At 38.4% G+C, this 25,956-nt stretch overlaps 1 protein-coding gene across 1 annotated transcript in view; it reads right to left on the bottom strand.

Moving 5' to 3' along the window:
* The window catches only part of ABCA12 (ATP binding cassette subfamily A member 12), a 266,663-nt gene that overhangs the window by 143,759 nt on the left and 96,948 nt on the right, over window positions 1-25,956 (bottom strand). Inside the window, exons 21-27 of the mRNA XM_070732222.1 lie at window positions 16,562-16,652; window positions 11,969-12,148; window positions 10,261-10,573; window positions 9,091-9,205; window positions 2,932-3,261; window positions 1,601-1,670; window positions 1,320-1,454 (exon numbers count right to left, since the gene is read on the bottom strand). Of these exons, the coding sequence (XP_070588323.1) occupies window positions 1,320-1,454; window positions 1,601-1,670; window positions 2,932-3,261; window positions 9,091-9,205; window positions 10,261-10,573; window positions 11,969-12,148; window positions 16,562-16,652 (1,234 nt within the window). The remainder of the gene's footprint in view (window positions 1-1,319; window positions 1,455-1,600; window positions 1,671-2,931; window positions 3,262-9,090; window positions 9,206-10,260; window positions 10,574-11,968; window positions 12,149-16,561; window positions 16,653-25,956) is intronic.

Genomic DNA, 25,956 nt, shown 5'->3' on the forward strand with positions numbered 1-25,956 from the left:
AATTGTACCATTCATCCCAAATTTTGTAGAAGAGTCTTCTTTCTCCTTTATATACATAGTTAATCTATTCATTTCTGCCAATTCAATTATTTTGTTTTTAATATATACGCTGGTGGGCGTGGAATTTCCCCCCCAATTTTGTGCATAACGGATTCTTGCAGCTGTAATCAAATGTATAATTAAATATCTATCATCTTTTTTAATTTTTTGTGTCAGCCATCCCTAATAAAAATATTTCTGGTTCCAATTTTATATCAAGTTGTGTAATAGCTTGTGTCCAGTTCCAATTTTTTTCCCAATACATTCTGGCCTCTACACTTGTCCACTATATGTGGAAGTATGTTCCTAGCTCACTTTGGGATTTCCAGCATTTAGGAGAGATCCCTGGGTAAATTTTGGCTAATCTTACTGGTTCCAGCGGTAAAATATTTTATAGAGACTTTCTTTATAGGTTGAGCAGATTGTTAATTTTAAATTGTAGTTCCATAGCTTTTCCCAATCATCCAAGTCGATTGAGTGGCCTATATTTTGGGCCCAAGTGATCATTACTTCTTTTACCCTCCCTACGTTTTATTTTTAAGCATACATTTACACAATCGCAAAATTGTTTTTTCTCCGGGCCTGTTAAATTATTGTCTATTTCTTGATCATTCAATTGGAAATCAAATCTTACTGGGCAAACTTTTTTTCATTGACTATAGACCTTACATCATTACTAAACCAGTTTTTTCTTCCTTTTGCCTTTAGTTATTTACCTTACATACAGTCCAGTGGCTTTTAATATGGCCTTTTTTAATTCAGTCCACTGGGCGCTTGCTCCTGCCGTTTTATCCTTCTCCTTTAATTCGTTATTTAAATATTCCCCCATTTAATTGAAATTTGTTTTTCTGAAATCCAATACATTGGTTGTAGTATAGGTTTGCTCACAATCAGTTTTTACATCAAACCACAAACATAGGTGGTCACTGCAACCTAAATTTTCTCCCACCTAATTTCTTCAAATTAGAGCTCAAATGTCATTCTTGAAATGCTCTTGAAAAATTATTCCTCGTCACCAGTCATTATTCTGTGTATAAGTAGTACACAATGATGTTACCTTAAACTCCATTAAGGTCTATCCTTTTCCCACATCCAGAATCACCAAATATAGGTATCGGTGTGAAAGACAATGTCACACAGTGGATGGTTTTAGTGATTTCCCAGAAATAATGATAGCATGGATATTATAGGATCATTTGCCCTAACTTTACATTTTTAATTATCAAATCATTTCCATCAAAATACTACTGTACTACAATTGAATAACCACTATTACATACCTGGAAAAACATTCCTGATGTACCAGCCCAGAATGAAATAAATAAAAGAATCTATCAAAATTAACCAGCACATCCAGCTAAAATTAGTATTGTCCCCTGACATTGGCGAGTCATGCATATTATCCCATTGCAGACCTATAAAAAAGAAGAGGAGGGATATACAGAATAACCTGCATTAGCAAATGAGCACACAGTATGTAATTTGGACTATTTTTCTTATAAAAATATATAGAGAGAGAGAGAAAGAGAGAGGGGGGGGAGATATAAATATATATATATACCAATGCCTTGTTCTTCATAACGGGCAATATACTGGCTTGCATAGCTGAATGCAGTTGGAGATAAAAGGCTCTGGAAAAAAACAGAAAGAAAGGTAACTGACAGAAACATGTGGAATACCCACACAAACACACATGCACTTGCATGCACACACACACACACACACACACACACATACACAAAGTTAGTCTTGAACAATATAAACCATAACAGTAATAGAACACAAGGATAATTTAGCTATAGTTGTGGTGGTTTGACTATTTAAACACATCTCCAAACTTATTAGTAGTAGTTATGGATTTTAATTTAGATCCCATCTTTCCAACAAGCATCATGTTTACAACTATTCTTTAGGTAACTGAGTTAGAGGCAATGACTTATTTTAAGATTTTGTCTTTTCAGCGTGTTTTTTAAACTTATTTTAATAAGCTTCATCATTTAACCCAGATTTAACAAGGATGATGTAAACTCATTATTATTCTACTGTATGTTTAGAAAATAAATATTTATTGAAAACCAAATTTTAATTTGATTTAGAACAAATGCATTCAATAATCAATTAATACAATTTGTGGAAGTAATGCTAGCACCTTATTCAGAACTCTCACAAAATAGCTTGCTTATTCACAACATTGTTGTCTGGCTGATATACAAAATTGAGAGGATATCATTCCCACCATTTTTAGGTTTTGAGGACTCTTCTTTTTTTAAAAAAAAACTTCCAGGGGCTTGATGGGATCTTGGAGATTTCCTAGTCTAACCCCTGCCCAAGGAAGGAATCCTTGTTTCATCCTAGACATTTTAAAAAATATATAGAAAAATTGTATGTGAAGAGGGTTTGGCAGGGATTTGTTAATAATATATTCTCAGTTTCATTTTAATTTAATGACTATCTTTCCCCCCTTTTTAACTACTCTCAAAACCAGTACTAAAAGCAGAACAATAGCAATCTTATTTTGTTGATGAGTGAAATAATTTTTAAAAATTTCCATATTAGGTGCCCAGTGAGTAAGGATTACGGTTGTGATGGGGCAGCACCATCACAGAAGATACATTTTGTGCAATAAAGGACCAAGATTTAGTATCTGGCAAATCAAATGGACACTTCAGGCATCCTAACAATTTCCCTCTCAAGCAGTGAAGTGCCCTATTCAATTAAAATGGACCGGGTATTATTTGCCATACAAAAAATCCAGTTTCTAATGTTCATGCTACTGTGGTCTGTGACTGTAAGAAAAGCAAATCCAAATCTATAGATAGATGGCTTCCCTCACAAAAATCCAGTTGTAAACTCCCATTTTTTTCTAGAAAATATATAAAAGGACAGATTTACCAGTAGGCTCTTGATGGTAAAACTCATCTGATTCTCAACAACTAGTAGAACAATGAAAGGGAAAAAGGCCAGGATGTAGACCAGGCAGCCAACCAAAGCAGCAATGTTTGTATTGTTGAAGAATACACTGATGAGATAACACATGGCTATGATGGAGAGGCTGTAGTCCAGAACGTACAGGAACAAGATGATAACATTTATTTTGGGAAGGATATTCCCAAATTTGAGAATAAAAATGAGAAATATGTTAGTAATCAGGAGAAATGTGATGCATTCGATGAACCAAGCAAAGAAGTGACTGCTGGAATTTACACCCATCATCTTCATATACTAGGGAAAAGAAAAAAATGAAAATTTCTTAATGAGTAAAATGCATAATCTATAGTTCAGTTGTAATCCTTAAAAACTGAGTCATTAAGACACATTTTATAAACTTGTCTTCTAAAACTGAAAGATTCAGTAGTAGCATGCATTATTAGTTTAATTTCTATGGTCTTGGAAATGTTAGTCTATAGGTCATGTACAAATGTCAGCCCACTACAGCTCACACTTCATGAACTGTGGATCAAATCCTTTCCAATCCCCAGTTCCTATAGTTGAATCTCAGGCCAAGAGACAAGCTAGAACACCTATTATAAACAGAGAAGTGGGAGCCTTTAGCTTGTAATGGACTGTTTTAAAAACCCTCAGCCAAATAATTAAATAGCAAATACTTCACCTCCTCTTTAAAAGAACAAAAACAAAATGAGTCCCACATTCTAGTGCACTGCTTCTCAAATAGTGGGGTGTGCCTCCCTGGGGGGCATGGAGTGATGCCAGGGGTACATGTGACCCAGGGAACATGTGTGGATCCTCTCGATTGATTCCCTCAGACAGGGAATGTTTTCCCAGTTGCATGCTGCTCTGAGCCCGAAAGGTGGCCAGGTGGGGTAAGGTGGCTGCGTGGGTACACGTTGTTCTCAGCGAGTGCCATAGTAGCCATGAACAGCATGGTGAACCTGCTGCTGGACAAGGAGGAACATCCTCTGCAGCTGGGCGAAAGATTCAAACAGCACTCTAAAGCCTCCTTCCACACCATTTGCCGTGAGTGCCTGGCAGAGGTGGCACTTATGGGCCAGGCCGGTGACTCCAAAATATTGGCTTGATTTAGCTGGCCTGGTCCCAGAGCCCTGATCATTGTAGTCTATGCCTGCCTAACCGAAAACAGGCTCCAATGAGTTCAGTGTAACTTACTCCCAGGTTAGTTTGCTTGCAGCTTATAATAAGTAAAATAATAAATATTAACACTAAAATTCCATTGGGGCCCAGATCGAAGAGTTGGGGGGCCTGAAATGTTTACTTCTTGCTAGGGGTGGGGTGTTCTAGTGGAAGCCAATCCATTGAACAAATCACTTTTTGAAATATGGCCAACTTAAAATCCTAGGCAGTGATGGCAACCCTTTTTCCCCTCAGGTGTCGAAAGCACGCATCCGTGTGCTATTGCACATGCTCGAATGCTCACACCCATAATTCAATAGTGTCCATGTGTGCATTATCCCCCCGCTCCCCCATTTCATGACTTTGTGCGGACCTGGTAGGTCTGTTTTTTGCCCTCCCCAGGCTCCAGAGACTTCCCCAGATCCTGAAGAGTGAGAAAATACCCTCTCCCATTCCTCCATAGGCTGAAAATACCCACCCATAGCCTCCACATGAGCCAAAAATCAACTGGCCGGCACAAACATTTGTGTTGGAGCTGATTGTGTCTGCAGATATGGCTCCATGTGCCACCTCTGGAAAATATGACATAGGTTCGCCATCACTGTCCTAGGGTGGGTTTTTTTCTCTATTGCAAACATTCATAACAAAATTGTTAGTTGGTAGATAGTCTTAATCTGAGAAGACTTAATGGATTTCAGTGCTGCCAATTACTGAAAAGTACTTTGCTCTGGTTACTGCCTTGTTTTATTTAAGTCCCTTCATGCTATATTTATAATGCAGAGTACTCAGACTCTCTTAGAGAGTAATCAAATTATCCTACTTGTAATACAAAATAATAGGAAAAATCCTGAGAATGAAGCTTAAGGTGTGATGCCATAACACTTACACTAGATTATGAACTAAAATAACCCTAATTGGGAAGATATTAGGTAATTTGTTTATTTTTTAATCCCCATTCTAATGGAAAATAGGGCTGCTATTGAAGACCATTCAGATACTACAATGTCCAGAATGCAGTAGTTCAGGGAGTTACATCTGAGAACCAATTTAACCACTTAATACAACTACTCTGAGAGCTACACTGATTATCAATTTGCTTGTGGGTATACAAGTAGTCCTAAAATGGCAGGCCACAATATTCGAAAGGACAGACCATGGAAATGCTGCAGGACTCCCCACTTCTCTTCCTTCCCCCATCCTGATCCAAATGGGATTCCACAGCACTTGGGCCTGCTCCCCAGGCTGCATGGAAGGAGTCACCATTTTCAGGGCCATGATAATTCCTTGCCGAAATGGTGGCTATTTTCTGCCCCAATCAGCTGATCATTGGGAGGCTGCAAAGCTTTCCTGGCTGACTATTGCTAGGCTTTGGAAAGCTAGCCCTACACGCAAAAGTGGAAGCTTCAGTACAACCTTCCTAAAACCTTTCCCTTGTTTAACCCTTCTTCCAAAAACCCAATTTCTTCAATAAACAAAACAAAAAAGCTGGAAGGGATAGACGTGATTCTTGCCTCCTCCCCCCTGAAGATAATGCCTTTGCATGCAGGTCTGGCTTCCAACAGTCGGGAGAGTTTCCCTAAGCTCTGAAAGATTAGAGAACTGGATATATATAGATAAAGGCCTTAGATAATTCTGAAGACAAACCCAAACTCTGGCTTAGATATGTAGATGACACTTTTGTAATTTGGCCACATGGAAAAGAAAAACTGGACAATTTCCTCACATATATCAATAGCCTACACTCCAAAATAAAATTAACTATGGAAATATAAGCCAATGACCAACTTCCCTTTCTGGATGTCCTAATCTACAAAATGCCCAATGGCACTCTAGGACACACCATCTACCAAAAGAAAGCACACTCACACCACCACCCTGCACAGATCACCTCAGTAGCGAAAACCCTCATCTCCAGAACCAAACGCCTAGCTGATCAAGACAACCTGAAAACTGAATTAAACAAGCTCAAAAACGTATTAATTTCCAATGGATTTGAAAGAAAAACAATTACAAACCTAATAAAAAAGAGGCACCCCAAAAAAATCAAGACAAAGAACAGGATGGCACCACCCTCCTCCCTTACATTAAAGGCAGCACAGACAAAATTAGCAAAATTCTTCACAAATATAATATCAAAACATCCTTTGTCACTAACCAGAAAATATTCAACATCTTAAGAAAACCAAAAGACAAAATCCATCTTGAAAACCAAGGAATCTATGAAACACCATGTGAAACATGCACAGCCACATACATTGGACAAACTAATAGAAGAATAAATGCATGCGTTGCAGAACATAAAAAGGCAGTCAAAAAAGAAGAAAAAATTCCTCCCTTTTCCAGCACATTAAAAAAACAGGACACAAAATTGACTTCAAAAGAACTAAATTAATCTCCAAAACAGAACACCTATACAAAAAAATAATCAAGGAAGCCATAGAAATAGAAAAACACCCCCGCAATATGAATAAATGTGATGACACATCCTACCTACCAGAAATTTGAAAGCCAGACATAACCAAAAAAACATATCACAATCATCACCATGTCAATCATCTAACCAAATATGATTCCACTAACCAATCAAATCATTAAAACACACCCACCCAATCTACTTGCAACATTTAAACCAGAACTCCACCCCCACCACTTGTTCTTTATGTTCTCCATAAAGAACAAATGGCAGTTGCAAACAAACCATATTCAAAGCAGCACAAAGCTAATAATTTCAGAATGATGATGGTGAATGTGAGTTTGACGTAACATCACAAAGACACTCAAAATATTACATGGGGTAAAACCCAAACTCAGAACAATCTACTTTTTTGTAGATTTTAACGAGTACAGGTATGAAGATCTTGGCATATTCGGATTTCTTCCCATGTAGGTTTCAGAGATTCCTGGTGACGTTTCAACGAGGTCCCACTCGTCATCTTCAGGCTGGTGCTTTTGACTTTGTGCTAGGGTAAACATAGTGTGACCAGAGCTGCCTTCCCTCTATAAATATTGGTGGGTGGGTGGGTGTGGAGTGCTGGCTCAGCAGCTGCAAGTTGTGTTGAAACTTCCTGGCAAGTTAATGGGGTAACACCTTGACCCCAGGTGTTGGCAGCTCCAAATCACAACCAAAAATGCTCTGTCCTACACATTGGCAAAAAAAAAAAAATCAGAACATAAAATACCAAGTTAAATAAACAAGACCTTACAGACAACCCTCACTCCATAAAAGACCTTGGAATACTCACATCAAATGACTTAAGTGCCAAAGCCCACTGCAACAATATCACCAAAGAGGCTTCAAGAGTTGTTGTTGTTGTTGTTGTTATTATTATTATTATTATTTATTAGATTTGTATGCCGCCCCTCTCCGAGGACTTGGAGTGGCTCACAACAAGAAATAGAAATAGTTGTTGACCCAATCCTATGTAGCTTCTTCTCCAGTAATATCAGAGCATATAAAACTTTTACCAGACCAGTCCTCGAATACAGCTCATCTGTCTGGAACCCGCATCACATTTCGGACATAAATATATTAAAAAACGTTCAGAAATACTTCACGAGAAGAGCCCTCCTCCATACACAACAGAATACCCTGTGCAACCAGACTCAAAATCCTAGGCTTAGAAAGCTTAGAACTATGTCGCCTTAAACACAACCTAAGCATAGCCCATAAAATCATCTGCTACAATGTCCTTTCTGTCAATGACTACTTCAGCTTCAACCACAACAATACACAGACATACAACAGATACAAACTCAACGTAAACTGCTCCAAACTTGACTAAGAAATACGACTTTAGCAACCAAGTAGTTAATGCATGGAACTCACTTCCTGACTTTGTAGCATAATCATCAAACCCCCAAACCTTTACCCTCAGACTATCCACTGTTGACCTCACCCAATTCCTAAGAGGTCAGTAAGGGACGTGCATAAGTGCACCATGTGCCTACTGTCCCTGTCCTAATGTTTCTCTATTTAGTACCAATATCTTGTATATAAAAATTGTTATATCTTTGTATACTACCAATACGTACTTGACAATAGATAGATAGATAGATAGATAGATAGATAGATAGATAGATAGATAGAGCACTGCAGAGCAGTAATATCACTTCTCATGATCTTGATGCTATCCCTCTATTGATGCAGCCTAAGACAACATTGGCTTACTGCTGGTTCATACTTAAGTGGTGATCCACTAGGACACTAGGACACCAACATTCCACCCATAGTTACTACAGTTGAGCCAGGTATCGCTTATTCTATAAATTTGCATTTGGTTTTTCCTGCCTAAGTGCAGGACCTTACTTTTCTCACCATTGAGCTGCATCTTTGGATATTTTTCCATATCCTCTTTGCAGCAAAAAAAATTGTACATGAATTGTTTGCTAATCATGCCTGGAGTATCTATATATTAATCCAATACATTAATTCTTATATATTGTTTGACTGTGTATTAAGTATATATATTACTCAATTCTACTATAATTGTATGTAAGCCAAGTAATAACTAAAGTATGTAAGGTAAACAATATGTAAGCCAAGTAATAACTAAAGTATGTAAGGTAATTGCTAAATCTGTATACCCAAAAGAAACGTTGAGAGAGAAAACCCAAGTGTACTAGACATCAATTAGCAATACAATATTCATATATGTGCCTCTCTGCATTTACAGAAGACTAACTCTGTTATTCCCATAATGAAACTCCATGAGCAGCCTAGCTGAGCAATAAGTCTTTAATGTCCTCAGAACAGCATCTATGCCACAGCCATGCCTCTAATAGGAATTCCCAGTGAATTTGCTTGCATTGTTTGGAGAGAAGATTGGATTTTTATTATCCTGTGAACAAGTCAAGAGGAAAATACTGTGGTTGGATTCCCTCTGCATGCAGACACTCTAAATTTGCAGGATTAATTTGCAAGTAAAGTTTAGGATTTTGCAAGTATTCAAAGCTTCAGCCTACCTCATAAAGTCTCAGGTCTTTTTCTTGAACAAGCTTTTTCACAAAAGCTGCAATGAAAAGTGTCCAAGCAGCCATTAATGTAAATGGAAGAGAGTAGGTCACACTTGTCAGAAACCTGTAAAAAGCAAAATAATTATTAGATAAATGCAAAGTAATTCTTTTTGTGAATTATAATTAAAATAATTTTCAAAATACTATAAAAGTCTTTGAACAGTAAAAATGTTTTCTCACACACAATATATAATTTAAAAGGATTTGGTCATTTTAAGAATAGGAATATATTTTGTTTTGTATTTCAATATTCTCCCTAAAATTTCATATCTAGTTATATTTTCAAAATATCAGCATATTACATAGCACTTTACAACTTTACATGTCATTACAGATTCTATAGCAATTAACAATGAAACCATCAAGCTACAGTGATGTAATACAGTAAATTCAATCAAGAAAAATATTAAATATTAATCCTAAGTCAAATCAATGATTATTTGATATTATATAGCTGGAACTGATGGAAATAACCAGATAAAACTCTTTCATTTTTGGCTGAATCACTTCACTTTGTAATATTTCTCATCATAATGGAGAGATCATTTAATATACTGGGGTTTTGCTACAACACATGTTCTCAGATACTTATGCAAAGCATCCTACGCAGAATATAATGACTCAATATATCTTACATGAAAGACAAGTGAGGAGGCATATGATAACACTCTGTAAATACCGGAAGAATGCTATATCCTGCACTCTCCTATCACAAACTGCAGGGTATGGAATAGTGGATTTTAATCATAAAATATTAATTTTAACAGTAGAGACAAATATTAAATGGGTGATTAGCTGTATTCAATCAAGCTAGATGAACACCTGTCAAAAATTCATGTAACTAAGCATGAGGTCACATTCACATGCCTAAACACAATGGTGAGCAAAAATAAATCATTGTTAATGGAACAACTCTCATTTGATACCTTCTTATGCATTATTGCATATCACAGTTTGGAAATCTCACGTATTCATAATTTGTGAGTTCAGCTGTAATAGAGTTTTCATTAAAAAACAAATCAACATGTATTGTGTTACTGGAATCTCAAACAATTAATAAATTTTAGCTATTTTTCCCCACTAAGATATTAAATATCCTGCCAATTCACACAGACTTACATGTCTTTATTATAACAAGGATATGGTGTACCCTGAACTTGGACAGCTATTTCTTCTGCACTTTTCCCAGTCTGTAGTTCAATTATTGCTCTATCAATGCTATCTTGGATGTAGACAAATGCTCGACTGTAGATTTGGCTTTGAGAGGCTGAATTATGTGGCCCCACTGTCCAAATTTTTTCTCGTATTCTTTTTGTTGTTTGGGACAACTTGCTGCTCATTCGGATGGTATAATTGACTAATGGTGGAAGGAAAAGTCCACTAGGTGTTACATATTTTTTTGTCCCACTTGAAGGTAACTTGAAAATGACACCTTTAAAAAAGGAAGAGAAACATTTGCAATTACCAAACAACTAGTATATGATAAAGATGTATGTGCCTAACAGAGGCTGGGAGAATATTTTTTTAAGAATAATGTCAGTTATGTTGATGTAATTTACACCTGACCTCTGTAATTACTATTGAGGTTCCATTCAATCCAAATCCTGTTTACCTGTTCTTATGAACAGAAGTATTTCCAGAGGATTGCAGTGAAATGAAATAGTCTGCTGGTTTTTGACAATATGCATTCCAGGATAGTTTATTTGTTGATAAAATAATTTAATTCATTGAAAATGAAAAACATGTCACATGTGCAGTAGTTTGATCATATGAGTACAGTGGTACCTCAACTTAAGAACTTAATTCGTTCCATGACCAGGTTCTTAAGTAGAAATTTTTGTAAGTAGAAGCAATTTTTCCCATAGGAATCAATGTAAAAGAAAAAATAATGGGTGCAAACCCATGAGGAAAGAAATAAAAGCTCGGAATTTGGGTGGGAGGAGGATGAGGAAGAAGAGGAGGACGACAGTCACTGCCGAAGGAAGAAAAGGAGGGGAATCAAAAAAATCCAAAACTTTAAGGTTTTTTTTTTTTTTTTTTTAAAGAGGGACTCTGAGGCGTCGACAAGGAGCATGCGCCCCCCATACACCTTGCACGAGGCTGTCTCCCATACACTGCACCAGGGAGAGAAACCCAGGCGGGTGAGGGGGGGACCTCCAGCTCCTTTGACTAAAAGGCTGCTGCTGCTGCTTCTACCTGCTTCCTCTTCCTTTCCATGCTGAAGGGCTCCCCTCTCCTCTCGCTCACTCACTTTGTAGCTAACACCTTTCCTTCACTTTTGTGACTCCTTGGTGGAAGCTGAGTTGATCCAGCTGGGGAAAAGTGCCCCCTTTTGCCTTTCTGTGCCCAGACGTTCTGGGAGGCAACCTGGCACCGGTTGTATGGGAGGCAGCGCAAGGAAATCACTACAGTGAAGTGATTTATTCCCTCTCCAAGCACTCAGAGAAAGGAAAATGCTTCTTTTACTCTGGACTGCCAAAGTCTCCTTATGCACCACTGAAAGGCTCTTTTGGCAGCCCAGAAAAGCCCGAGGTGACTGGGATTAAAGGTGGAATGGCGGGAAACTGGCCAGACCTTCATGCTGCTCTCAAATTTCCTGGGAAATTTTTCTGAGCTCGGATTCTTAAGTAGAAAATGATTCTTAAGAAGAGGCAAAAAAATCTTGAACACCTGGTTCTTATCTAGAAAAGTTCTTAAGTAGAGGCGTTCTTAGGTAGAGGTACCACTGTACTTTGAAATTATTGGCATGGCAGGTTAGCTCAAATGATATGTTTGATCTTGATACTTCTTTAAAAGTTCCAGTGGAAATCCATACAACCTTACTTACTTGCCAATAGTTCATTTCTCAAAAACAGATCTTTTGCCATCATCTCCATTTCCTCTACAGTTTTTCCTGACTGAATGCGATCAAGCAGCACACATGAAGAGGCATTTATTGATAGTCTTGCTAAAATAATAAGTTGATTTATTATGTCAGTGCTATTCTGTAGTTCTAAACGTATATCATCTGAAATAAAAGAAATAAAACAAATCAAGCAAGAAAATTTTAATCTTTGAATTATGTCTTACTGATTTACCAACAGACTTGGAATTATAATGTCTTACCAACTTTAAAAATTCACAAAGCCCCCAAATTATCAGAAATTAGTTTAATAAATTTAGTTATGAAATTCCTAATGCTTTAAACACTCTTTGTCAATAGACTTGTTCTCATAGGATATTATTACTTATGTATAATAAATAATACATAAGGTGGCTGCAGATGTAATCTGTCTCAGATTGTGAATAACAAATTTTCTGTATGTTCATTGCATCCTTTTTACCTGTATGAATTTTTTACTCATCTAGGTTTCTACAGATATAGTATATATACAGTATACACACTCACACAAACAAAATTTGCATAAGTATACACAAATATTCATATAGCAGATTTGGTTTTGTTCAGAAATGCTTTACCAATGGCCAGGTTTGCTTCACAAATAGCAGTTTTGCAGAATCTTAAAAATATTTAATAGGAACATAAGGAGTTGCAGGCCAAGATTTGTGAGAAATTGTTTTGCCGCCCGCAATTATTGGTTATCCTCTAAAATGGGATATAGCTTATAGTTCATTTTTTATTTATATGACAGAATAATGCAATTAAACCCTTCCCAGAATTCTGTGCAATATAATGACTGTTTAACTATTCCTGTTAAACAAATTTGGAACCATTTTCTGGAAGACAGTGCTACTGAAAATAATCAAAGTCTCTTTTTCACACATCGGCATAGTGGCCACGTGTCTTTTATTATAAAGGGCAGTCCTTTAATCAGAAACAGGCCTTTAGATTTTTTTAATTTTATCCTTCATTTTGATTATTTAACTTTTATCATACAAATGGAAACATTTCACATTCATGTGAAAAATGTATACATTATTTTTTAAAGATAAATTTACATACTGGAGGGGTTGGGGATAGGAGCCATCAGATTACGGTGGTTCTCCTCCTTCCTCTTTGGTTGGTCACAGTCGGTGTTGGCAGGGGATCAGAGATTGGATCCTAGGCCCCTCCCTTGTAGGGTCCTCAGGGGTCAGTCCTCCCTCCCCCCGCTGTTTAATATCTACATGAAACCACTGGGTGAGATCATCCAATGACACAGGGTGAGTTACCATTAGTATGCTGAAGATACTAAGTCATACTCCTACGCCGCATTTTCACCCCGTGCCAACTCAGTGAAGCAGTGGAAATGATGTGCCAATGTATGGAGGCTGTTTGGGTCTAGATGGGTGTTAACAGGCTCAAACTCAATACCGACAAGACAGAGTGGCTGTGGGTTCTGCCTCCCAAGGACAACACCATCTATCTGTCCATTACCCTGGGGGGGAGCTTTGGCTCCCCTCAGAGAGGGCCCACAACTTGGGCATCCTCTTCAATCAACAGCTGAGTCTAGAATACCATTTCTCTGCTGTGGCAAAGGGGGCATTTCCATAGGTGTGCCTGGTGCACCAGTTGTGGCCCTATTTGGACATGGAGTTGCTTCTCACATTCACATACACCCTCATCACCCTGAGGATCAACTACTGCAATATTCTCTACATAGGTCTACCTTTGAAAAACATTTGGGGACCACATGTAGTGCAAAATGTAGCCATGCAAGCTGTCATGGGCCTCTGCCCATGTCTCAACATCACTCCGCGAGCTGCATTACCTGCTGATTTGTCTATGGACACAATTCAAAGTATTGGTCATGACCTATAAAGCCCTACATATCTTGGGATAATTAATAATAATAATAATAATTTGTAGTTGGTGGTTGAAATTGTCTGATGTTTTCTGATGAACTCTGGCCAGAAAAAAGAAACAAATAAATATATTTGTTTACCACTCTGAGGGAGCTACAAAGATGCTTAATCCTGAGTTTGAGATTGTCATCAGGGAAATCATTGAAACCTCTTTATAGATACCAGTGTTTTTCAACCAGTGTGCCGCAAAGAAGGAAGCTCAGGTTCTGGTCTCACAACTTTTTGCAGAGGGCGTGAAAAGCAAAAGGTTGCGAGACCGGAATTTGAGCTTCCTTCTTCGCACCACCCCGCCTGGCTGGAGCTTCCCTGGTGGCAGTGGCAGATGAGCTTTGGGGCCTGGCGGGAGGCCGCCGGCAGTGGGAGCTGGAGTGTGCCGGCAGCAGCAGCACCGGGCAGTACACCACGTAGGCAACAGTGGCATCGGGCAGTAACCAATGGCAACGGCTGGACATGTTGCTGGACGCCATACATACTGGCACTGCGGGGTTAGCAGAAAGAAAGCAAGAGAGAAAGAGAGTGAGAGAGAGAGAGAAAGCAAGAGAGGAAAGGAAAGCAAGAGAGAGAGAGAAAGAAAGCAAGAGTGAGTGAGAGAGAGAGAAAGTGAGTGTGAGAGAGAGGAAGCAAGAAAGAGAGAGAGAAAAAAAGGAGAGAAAGGGAGAGAGAGAGAATGGAGAGAAAAAAGGGGAGAAAAAAGAGAAATGAAAATATGATTGAGGCAGAAAATGAGAGGAAAGAGAGAGAAAGGAAAGAGAGAGAGAGAAGTGACTCTTGATTTAAAGCACATGATAAAAAGCACCCCAAAAATAAGACAGAACCCCCCCCAGCCCTCACCTGTTTTTGGAAAGAATAAGAGAGAAAACCCCCCCCAGCCCTCACCTGTTTTGGGAAATGGTTCAAGAGTGTATACAGACACACACACACACACACACACACACAAGGGGGGAGGAGACAGGGATGGAAAAAATAGAGGAGATACATTTCCAGAGGTCTATCAAGGCAAAAATTGGATTTGGAGGAAATTACTTCCTGCAAACTTTCTCCTCTGCGCTTCCACAAGAAGAAGCATCGTCTTCCACCTCTTGCTTTGCTGGGAGCAGACTCCAAAAAGAAAAATGCCAATGATATCTAGGATTGGGAGAAGAATGTCAATCTGAGTATTGTATTGGCAGTTCCGTGTTAGCAAAAACTTCAGAAGAGAAAGATTTAGGGGTACTGATTTCTGACAATCTCAAAATGGGTGAGCAGTGTGGTTGGGCGGTATGAAAAGCAAGTAGAATGCTTGGCTGCATAGCTAGAGGTATAACAAGCAGGAAGAGGGAGATTGTGATCCCGCTATATAGAGCGCTGGTGAGACCACATTTGGAATACTGTGTTTAGTTCTGGAGACCTCACCTACAAAAAGATATTGACAAAATTGAACGGGTCGAAAGACGGGCTACAAGAATGGTGGAAGGTCTTAAGCATAAAACGTATCAGGAAAGACTTAATGAACTCAATCTGTATAGTCTGGAGGACAGAAGGAAAAGGGGGGGGACATGATCGAAACATTTAAATATGTCAAAGGGTTAAATAAGGTTCAGGAGGGAAGTGTTTTTAATAGGAAAGTAAACACAAGAACAAGGGGACACAATCTGAAGTTAGTTGGTGGAAAGATCAAAAGCAACATGAGAAAATATTATTTTACTGAAAGAGTAGTAGATTCTTGGAACAAACTTCCAGCAGACGTGGTTGGTAAATCCACAGTAACTGAATTTAAACGCGCCTGGGATAAACATATATCCATCCTGAGATAAAATACAAAAAATAGTATAAGGGCAGACTAGATGGACCATGAGGTCTTTTTCTGCGGTGAGTCTTCTATGTTTCTAATGTCTCCATTGGCATGCACATGCATCACACACACATGCATCTCTCTCTCTCTCTCTCTCTCTCTCTCTCTCTCTCTCTCTCTCTCTCTCTCACACACACACACACACACACACACACCCCATTCCAAACCTGGAAACTTTAATCCACATATGAGCTTGCAAACTGCCAATCTTGCCTGGGCTTGGAAAGCAAGAGAGAGACACACACTTGGCTGCCAGTTTGGGGCACTGAATTATTCCCATGTCAAGTTACGCAGTGCAACTTGTTCCATCCTGACCCAGCCATCCCGAGTCAGCCAATTCCACGCCCAGTCAGCCACACCCACTTAGTCTCAATGACGCAACTGTGATCAACCAGTCAAATCCACTTGGCTGCTGTGAGTTGCCATAGTCTTACACGCAACTGATCCTTTGAAGCAACCATGATGCTGATGCAGCCCTCAATGAAATTGAGTTTGATACCCCTGCACTACCAAATTGAATGAATAGGATGTAACAATAGTGTTGTACCCTGAAACTGGTAGAAACTTCACACCAGATTTATTCACTAATCTTAGAATCACCAGGTTAGTCACTTAAGAAAAACACCTCTACTCCTTTGTCCTAAATATATTTTCAATCTTTCAGGTTTTATGAAGAATAAATCTTATATGCTCACATTCCTCATATTTTTTTTTTGCTTTGATCCTATACTATAGTATCATCACTATTCATTCAATAACCTATACTGTACCTGACTGATCAAATGAAGATATGCAATAACTTACCCAGTTCATTAATTTGGTTTAACAATTCAACAGCGTCCAGCTTCACCATGAGTTTGATGAAAACTTGTACAAAAGGATTCTGCAATGTGTTCTGCCAAATGACATGATGAGTGTTTAATGTTCAACTTCAAATACATTAAGCTATTTTTAAAAATTGTGATTGAAATTATTCCCCTCAAAAAAATATACTGTATGACATTTTCCATGATAGCGCGTCTTTTCAATCTGAGAATCAGGGACCAAACTTTAAGAATTAAAATTATGGTTGCTTGTATGGTTAGCCAGATATTTAGACTTGGTTTAGCATTTTTATCCACCTTTAGAGAGTCCTCCTCAAGGACACAGGGTAGGCAAATAGTGTTGTTTAATAGTGTTAAAAATATCATCACAGAAAGTAAGCTGTTCCAAATAAAGCTGCATTTTAAAATTGATTAATGGTGATTTTGTCAATGCTGATGGTATTCAAGTGGTGCTCCAGATGTTTTGTGATTGCATCCCAGGTATTTCTATTGGCACTATTGTTATCTTGTTTGTAATAACAATTATTACTGGCAGGAAGGAAAGGAGGAAGGATGCTCAGACTAATTAGGAAATGAAAGCAAATGGGATTAGTTATCTAATCTAGAGATAATCTAATATATATAATCTAGATGGTCATTTCAGAATTAATCTTATTTTGTTATATACCACAAATAAAATAAATATTTGTGGTAGTTATGAAGCTGCATTTATAAGCAAAAAGCTCTCTGAAGGTATTAGTGACCATAATTGGGACCAACAACTTGATCATTAAGCAAAGCAGTTGTTAAGTAAAACATCAAGATTTTACTATCTTACTTCAGCTTTCGGTGAAGATCATAAATGTGAAGATTACTGGTCATTAAAAAAACCTGCAATTGGTTGCTAAGAGAGGCACTTGTTAAATGAGGACTACCTGTATTTTTGACAGAAAATTTCCTCATAAGATTTCTTTCACTATACAGTAAGTTATGCAGGTATTAATATCTCAGTGGAATCAAATGTACTGACATAAAGAAAACTGCATAAATCAGTTTTTAATAACCTGCAAATATGATATATCATATGTGACATTATATATCTAATATAATATCTAAACCAGGAAGAAGTCCACAAAATGCTGCCATGAAAAAGTTTAAAAATATTTTCTTTCAGAAACAAGAAGAAATCACTTTCCTAAGGCAAGTAAAGAGCTCTGTTCCTATTTAGCTTCACAAGCGATAGTTTTGTGAACTTTTCCAAGAGGCATCTTTGGAACAAAAACATTAGTATTGCTTCATTCAGCCATAAAAATGACTGGCATTTTTCTGCCAGACAATTCTTACAATCCCAAAACATAAAACACAAAAAGATAATCTATTATCTATTATTATATTGAATGTGCTTTATTGACTATCATGAATTTCATCCACTGCTTTTTATGAATAAAGATAGCAAGATAGATTGCAAATTCATTGTAAATACAATGAGGCATTAAAAGAAAATAGAAATCAAAGTTACATTTTTGAGATTAAACACTGATTTATATATTTTTTTAAATTCTGAATTTTACATTTTGAATTCAGACATGTTGTGATTTATAATACAGAAATACTTCAGGTCTCTTATTTCTCATATCATAGAGCTTAGAAAAGAGAATACCCGTTTTTATAGTTCATTGAAAGGTTTATAAAAGTTCACTATTTTGTGGAGGACATGAAACTTTTTGCACTCTTTTCCATAAAACAATATAGCATAAATTGATGTAAAATGTTGTGCTAAACAAATATATTTTAAAACTAACATAGTTTAAGAACTGTGAGAAATAATTAAAGTCTGGTAAGAATTCCATTTAAAACAAAAGTAACAATCTTAGCTATTTAATTAGATTTTATTAGGAAATAAACCACAATTGAGCTCAGTTTCAGATGGTGCCAGATAGTGCAGGTTCCATGTTTTCAGAGATTGTGCCTTACAAAATCCAACAGTAGCAAAAATTCTGCACCATGTACACTTACCCATACAACTTAAAGTGAAGTAAAGTGAATCATGGCAGGCATAACAAAAAACCCAAAGTGATAAATCACTATTTACTCTGATTGCTTTTAGTATCTCTTGAAAATATATCAGTGCAACATCTCACTGTCATCATTATGCTGTTACCTGGACCTGGGGCAGGATATTTTGATATTATACAATATAGGATCGCAGTGGTGATCTTAGTGGACAACCAGCTAAATATGAGCCAATAGTTTGCAGCGGCAGCCAAAAAAGCCAATGCAATCCTAAATTGCATTAACAGAGGGATACAATCAAGATCAAGTGAGATACTAATACTACTCTATAAAACTTTAGTAAGACCAAACATATAGTACTGCATCCAGTTTTGGTCACCACACTATAAAAAGATGTTGAGGCTCTAGAAAAAGTGCAGAGAAGAGCAACCAGGATGACTGGAGACTAAAACATATGAAGAATGGTTAAAGAAACTGGGCATGGCTAGTCTAGTGAAAAGAAGGCCCAGCGGAGACTTGGTAGCAGTCTTCTAATATTTGAGGGGCTGCCACAGAGAGGAAGGGATCAAGCTATTTTCCAAAGCATCTGTAGGCCAGGCAAATAATAATGGATGGAAATTGATCAAGGACAGATTTAACTTGGAAATAAGGAGAAATTTTCTGATAGTGAGAACAATTAACCAATGGAACAGCTTGCCTTGGGAAATTGTGGGAGCTTCATCACCAGAGGCTTTTAAGAAGAGATTGGACTGCCACTTGTCAGAAATGATGTAGTGTCTTCTTCTTGAGTGGGGGGTTGGACAAGATGACCTACAAGGTCCCTTCCAACTCTGTTAAATTTGTAATCTGGTGCATCATCATAGATTCCAGATTTATTCTTTTGCTTAATCCCCCTGCACCTTCCTCCATCACTCTTTCTTTCTGTCAGCCTCTCTGCATTATTCTTCATATCTTCACTGAATCAGCTGCCATGAAGAAAAAATTTGGTGGGGAAGCATGCTGCAGGAGCCCATGGGAGTTTTGATTTCATATGAGAAAGGGTAAAGGAGAGGGAAGTTGCAGGCTGGCACAGATCCACAGAGGCCTGCTTATCACAAACTCAAGGTTAACGGCTGTGCATTCCAGAAACGTGACACTCCAGCGAAATGTACCCACCCGATGTTTATGGACATTTTGGATTGGGTAGATTTCCCAAGGGGAAGTGTTGGGGTTACTTTGTTGGGGTTTCTTGTGCCTTTTTCCTCAGACTTTGCTTTTCTTTCGTTGCATTCACTTTTGATTTAGTAAAAATGACCTTTGAAATTCAAAATGAACTCTGAGTTTTACTTTCCTAAGTTCTGAGCGAAGCAGACCTGGCAATCTAGCTGTATACATATAACGCAAACACAAACGCAAATAAGCCTTTAGAAATAAAGGCTCATTTGCTTATTCTAAATTATTTTTGGTTCATTTCCACCCATGAGAGTAATGCTGGAAGTAAAAATAATATTTTCTGTTATGTACAATTGTTACACTTAGTTTTCACACTTAGATACCTGGACAATAATGGTTCTCTTTGTCTGAAGAGATAACTATTTTTATATATCTCAATATTTCACCATATAGGGAGAGGGTATGGTCAACCACTGAGGTGAGACGAAGTTCCCTGTGCTCCTGTGGGGGAATCTCTGAATCCCTGCTGTTCGGAGGTGCTGATTCTTTCGAATCAGCCAGATCCTCCCTGAAGGGGAGGTGAAAAAGGGGACTTTGTGGTCAATCTGTTTTGGGGTTGGCATACCCCATGGAGAGTCTTCCTGGAACTTCCACCAGCAGTGGTGTGAAGCGGCTTCAGTCATATTACCCTCAGTGGCTATGTGTCAGAAAGAGTTGAAATGAAAATTGGAAGTCATCCAGAAAGAAAATGTGGTTTGTTAATGTGTGATTTACTTTAGCCAGCATTGTAACACAGTTAGTATTTTTACTGTAACAGTATTATTGGAAAAATGGCAATGTTCCAGTCCTCTAAAACTTTCTCCATTGCTCAGTTGGATGGAAGCAATTACAGCACATGGGCTGCTAAATGCACTACGCTGTTGCAATGTGAGGGATATTGTTGCTGAACCCCCCAATTTGGATGCCTTGGATCCTGATGTGGAGGAGGGTGCCAAGAAGATAAAAGACTTTAACACAGACAATTTGAAAGCTCGCAGTTTAATTGGTCTTACACTTGCAGACCAACAATTAACTCACATTTGTGGTGAGAGCTCAGCTGCCAAGTGTTGGGACATTTTGCAACAGATATATGTGTGGGACAGTGTTGGGGCACATATACAAGAAGTGAGTTTTCACAGAGACCGTTTGCAGTTTAAAGAAGAAAAACCTCAGCAAAAAGCTTTTGTATCTAGAAACATTTCTTTTAGAACTTGCTACAAATGTAAAAAGCAAGGACATATTGCAAAGTTTTGTCAACAGAAAGAAGAGCCTGGTGATATCTTTGTGGCTACCAGGAATGTAAAACAAACCAAGAATGTTAAGAGTGGTTTGTGGGTTGCTGATAGTGGGTCGACACATTGTTTAATCAATGATAAGAAATGTTTTGAGAAGCTAAATGCCAGTAGGGAAAGTATTTGTTTAAGTAATGGCTGGAAAATTAATGTTTCTGGGGAGGGAAATGTTCGCTGTCTGTGTTTTAAAGAAGCAGTATTCTCATTATATATTCCTCAGGCAAAGTATAATCTGCTATCTGTTAATGTTTTAACCAAGATGGGTTATACGGTATTATTTAAAAATGATCATTGCATTATTGAAAATGAGGGGTGTAAAATTGTTGCTGAGTTTAAAGATGGTTTATATGCAATTAATGTAGAGAAACAAGCAAAGACAAATGCCATGCTTAGCAAATGCCATTCCACATGATAATTGTATTCATCTTATGCACAGAAAAATGAGGCATTTGAACTTTCAATTGGTGAAAAAAGACAATTGGGCTTGTTGATGGTATCAAACTTAAGCCATGTTATAGATATGTAGATTGCAACATTTGCCATGAAGAGAAAAGCAAGGTTACCCCGGTAAACCATTATGAAGGTTTTAAAACTAAGGCTATCTTGGAAGTAGTGTTTCTTGATGTAATAGCTCCATTGAGAACAACTAGCTATGATGGTTCATGGTTTATTCTGAGCATTGTGGATCATTATTCCAGGCTTGGCTTTGTGTATGCAATGAAGACGAAAGCAGATACCTTTAGGTTGTTTAGTAACTGGCTGAAATTTGTGGAAAGAAAAATGAATAAGAAGGTTATTAGTGTGGTCTCTGATAATGGAACAGAATTTACAAAAAAGAGTTTTGTTGACTTGCTGAAGGATTGTGGTATAGAACATAGGCTGTCTGCGCCTTATAGGCCACAGTATAATGCATTTGTTGAGAGGAAAGGCCAAACGCTACAGGCCATGATTAGAACCATGATTAGGGATTCTGGTTTGTCAGGACAGGTGTGGTCTGAGGCATTGCTGTGTGCAAATGTGGTCTTAAACAATGTTGTTCACAGCTACTGGAGAGATACCATTCACCAGGTTGTATGGTAAGAAGCCTGACGTGAACTATCTTCATGTGTTTGGAGCACCAGCATGGGTGCATATTTCATCTCAAGTTCGGAGGAAAGATCAGCATAGAGCAAGGTTGTTGTATTTTGTTGGTTGTCATAACAACCATAGATCTTTTAAGTGAAGGGATAAGAACACTGGTGTGTGCAGTAACAGTGCAAGCCCCAAGTTTCTAGAAAAGACTGGATGGAATAGGTTAGAACATCCTGAAGGCACAGGTAAAGAAGTTAGTGTTCAGTCTCCTTTATTTGTAGAGAAGAAGGATAGCTGCCAGAGACTGCCTAGCAGAGCTGGAAGCAAGTCTGAAGGATCAGGTGAGAAGGAGTTATCGGCTGAGGAAACTCCTGGTACAAGTGAAAGTGCTCCAGTAGCAGATATTAAGAGTGAAGTGAAGGAAGAGCCAATGCCAAGTACTAGCATGGTTCTAGGGTTAGGAAAGAACCGGATTGGTACAAGTATATTAGCCTGTGTGCAGTTGTGGAACCATCACATTATGTAGAACTTAAAATGTTTCCGGATAAAGAGAAGAAGCATTGGCATGACACTATGAGAAAAGAGTTAGCTGCCATGAAGGAGTTGGAAGTTTATGAAGAAGTTCAGTTGCCTCCTGGTGAGCATTTGGTGGGATCTTGTTGGGTCTATAAAGTCAAGACCGGATCCAGTGGTGCTATGAAATTTAAAGCTAGATTTGTAGCACAGGGTTTTTCCCAGATGGAGGTGACTATGATGAAGTTTTTGAGAGCAGCAACTCTAAGAACAGTGTTAGTATGGGTTGTGAAGCACAAGTGTTGTGTGCACCATGTTGATGTGGAAACGGCATATCTGCACACGCCGTTGCAGCATAAAATCTTTATCAGAATTCTGCCTGGTGTTGAGCATGACAAGGGTCGGTGTTGGAAGCTAAGAAAAAGCTTACATGGATTGAAACAGTCTGGTTTTGAATGGAACTCCATGATTGTTAAAGCATTAGAAAGTATGGGATTTCATGCAAGTAAAGCTGATCCCTGTATGTTCCTGAGAAATAGAAAAGATTCCAAAGAAGTATTGTTATTGTTCATGGACGATATTGCGATTATTGCTAGGTCTGTTGAAGCAGTAAGGAAGATAGTGCAGGATCTAGAAAAGAAATTCAGGATCAGGAATCTTGGTGAGATTAGCCACTATTTAGGCATTGACATGAATGGTTTTAAATTGACACAAGCTGGGAAAATTAACAAACTTTTGAAAAAGTATAACATGGAAAGCTGTAAGGTTGCCAGGATTCCAATGGAGAGTTGCTTTGTGCATGGCAATACAGCAGGAAAGGTTGTTGATAGGGAACTGTATTGTTCTCTGGTTGGAAGCTTGTCTTATTTGGGACTTTGGTCACGGCCTGATATCGCATATAGCGTTAATCAGCTGGTGCATTATAACAAGGAGCAGACTGAATATAATTGGAAGGCTGTTAAGAGGATTTTACAGTATTTAAAAGGCACCACGCATCATGGTTTGTACTTAGAACCTGATGACAGTTTGAAACTGGTGGCTTATGCAGATGTTAGTTTTGCCTCGGACAGTGTGATCAGTACCAAGTCTATTACAGGTTTAGTGATTTTATTTGGAGGAGCCTTGGTAGGGTGGAAATCCATGAGACAGCAGCATATCAGTCTGTCTACGTTGGAGGTCGAGTTTTCCAGTTTGTCACAATTGTGTACGGATCTGGTGGTATACCGGCAGTTGCTGTTAGAATGCCATAAACCAGTTGTGGTTTATGAGGACAATTGGTTAGCTTTAAGCATGGCAAAGGGAAAAGCTGTGACAACACACTCAAAACACACAGTGTGTTAAAGATGGCCTAATCAAATTAGAGAACTGCGAAGGTACTGAAAATATTGCTGACAATTTCACCAAGGCACAAGGGGCTAAAATATATACTGATAATTGTACCAGGTATAACCTGAAGCAGTAAATGCAACTGTGTTTAACAATTGTCAACCACAAGGGGGGGAGATTGTTAGTACATGCTACATAATGGTATTTGTGGTTGCCATGTATGTTAAACTACCAATTGTAGTTTGTATTTTTACAGTTGCAATATCTCTTTAAGGACTTTGGCTGGTTGGCCATAAGAGGGCAACAGCACTCTCTCTTGTTGATGACTCTGGATAGCTCATTCACCTTTTTGCCTTTACCTTGTGGGGGAGTATTTTTTGCTTCATGCAGCTATGTGCGGTTTGTTGATTATTTCTGCTTTGTGCTTGTAAATACATATATATGTAAATAATACTTGTTCAGCATACTAAGTCTGTATTGTTACTAGTTGTATCACACATCCACACTCTTCCTTAAACTCTGCTCAGCGTATGTCGAAGGTCTCAAACCTTGCTGCACCAAGACATATCAACAGTGACAATAAAGTGATTAAACACAGCAGTGGAGAGGAAAATGTTACAGAATCTGACCAACAGATGGTGAAAATTGTAGAAACTTATGGAGATGGAAACAATGTTAAGACTGAAATTGGACAGACTACTAACTATGGATTTTCTGGTGTCAATTAATGATATAGATATAGTAGAGGAAATTAATGGGGTTAAATCAATAAAGGAACCTAAAAAAGTTCCTTTATTGGAACTTTTAAAACGTTTAAAAAGTCTGGTTAATGAATGGGCTAACGGTCACATCTTAAAATATAAGTATATTAATATTGATATACTTAATGAAGAGAGGTTGCTGGAACTGGGCATGGATAGTCTAGCAAAAAGAAGGGCTGGGGGGGGACATGATAGCAGTATACAGCTACTTGAGGGGTTGCCACAGAGAGGAGGGAGTCGCATTATTTTTCAAGGCACCAGTGGGCCAAACTAGGAGCAATGGATGGAAACTGACCAAGGAGAGATTCAACCTGGAAATAAGGAAGACCTTTCCAATGGTCAGAGCAATCAACTAGTGGAACAGTCTGCCAACAGAGATTGTGAATGCCCCAATACTCGACATATTCAAAAAGAGATTGGACTGCCATCTGGCTGGGGTAGTGTAGGATCTCCTGCTTGAGCAGTGGATTGGACTAGCTGACCTGCAAGGTCCCTTTCAATAAATAAAATAATATTATCTCCGGGACCGCCTTCTGCTGCATGAATCCCAGCGACCGATTAGGTCCCACAGAGTTGGCCTTCTCCAGGTCCCGTCAACTAAACAATGTCATTTGGCGGGGCCCAGGGGAAGAGCCTTCTCTGTGGCAGCCCCGACCCTCTAGAACCAGCTCCCCCCTGAGATTAGAACTGTTCCCACTCTCCTGGCCTTTCATAAGCTCCTTAAAACCCACCTCTGCCATCAGGCATGGGGGAACTGAGATAACTTCCCCAGGCCTATACTGTTTATGTATGGTATGTTGTGTGTATGATTTCTTCAATTATGGGTTTTTAGTTTTAATTATTAGATTTGTATTGTACATTGTTTTTTCTATTACTGTTGTGAGCTGCCCCGAGTCTATGGAGAGGGGTGGCATACAAATTTAATAAATAAATAAATAAATAAATTTAATAAATAAATTAGCAAAATAAAATCCGATCGAACACTTGTAAGAGCTCATATTAAGACTTACAAAGTGGCGCTCAAGGCGGCAAGATGCGCGTATCATGCCGCCTTGATTGCATCAGCGGAATCCCGCCCGGCCGCTCTGTTTAGGGTAACCCGCTCCCTTCTTAATCAGAGGGGAGTTGGGGAGCCCTTGCAGAGTAGTGCCGAGGATTTTAACATGTTTTTCGCTGATAAAATCGCCCGGATCCGAGCAGACCTCGACTCCAATTGTGAAACAGAGTCG

The sequence above is a fragment of the Erythrolamprus reginae genome, chromosome 1, assembly GCF_031021105.1.
Source record: "Erythrolamprus reginae isolate rEryReg1 chromosome 1, rEryReg1.hap1, whole genome shotgun sequence".
Taxonomy (NCBI): domain Eukaryota; kingdom Metazoa; phylum Chordata; class Lepidosauria; order Squamata; family Dipsadidae; genus Erythrolamprus; species Erythrolamprus reginae.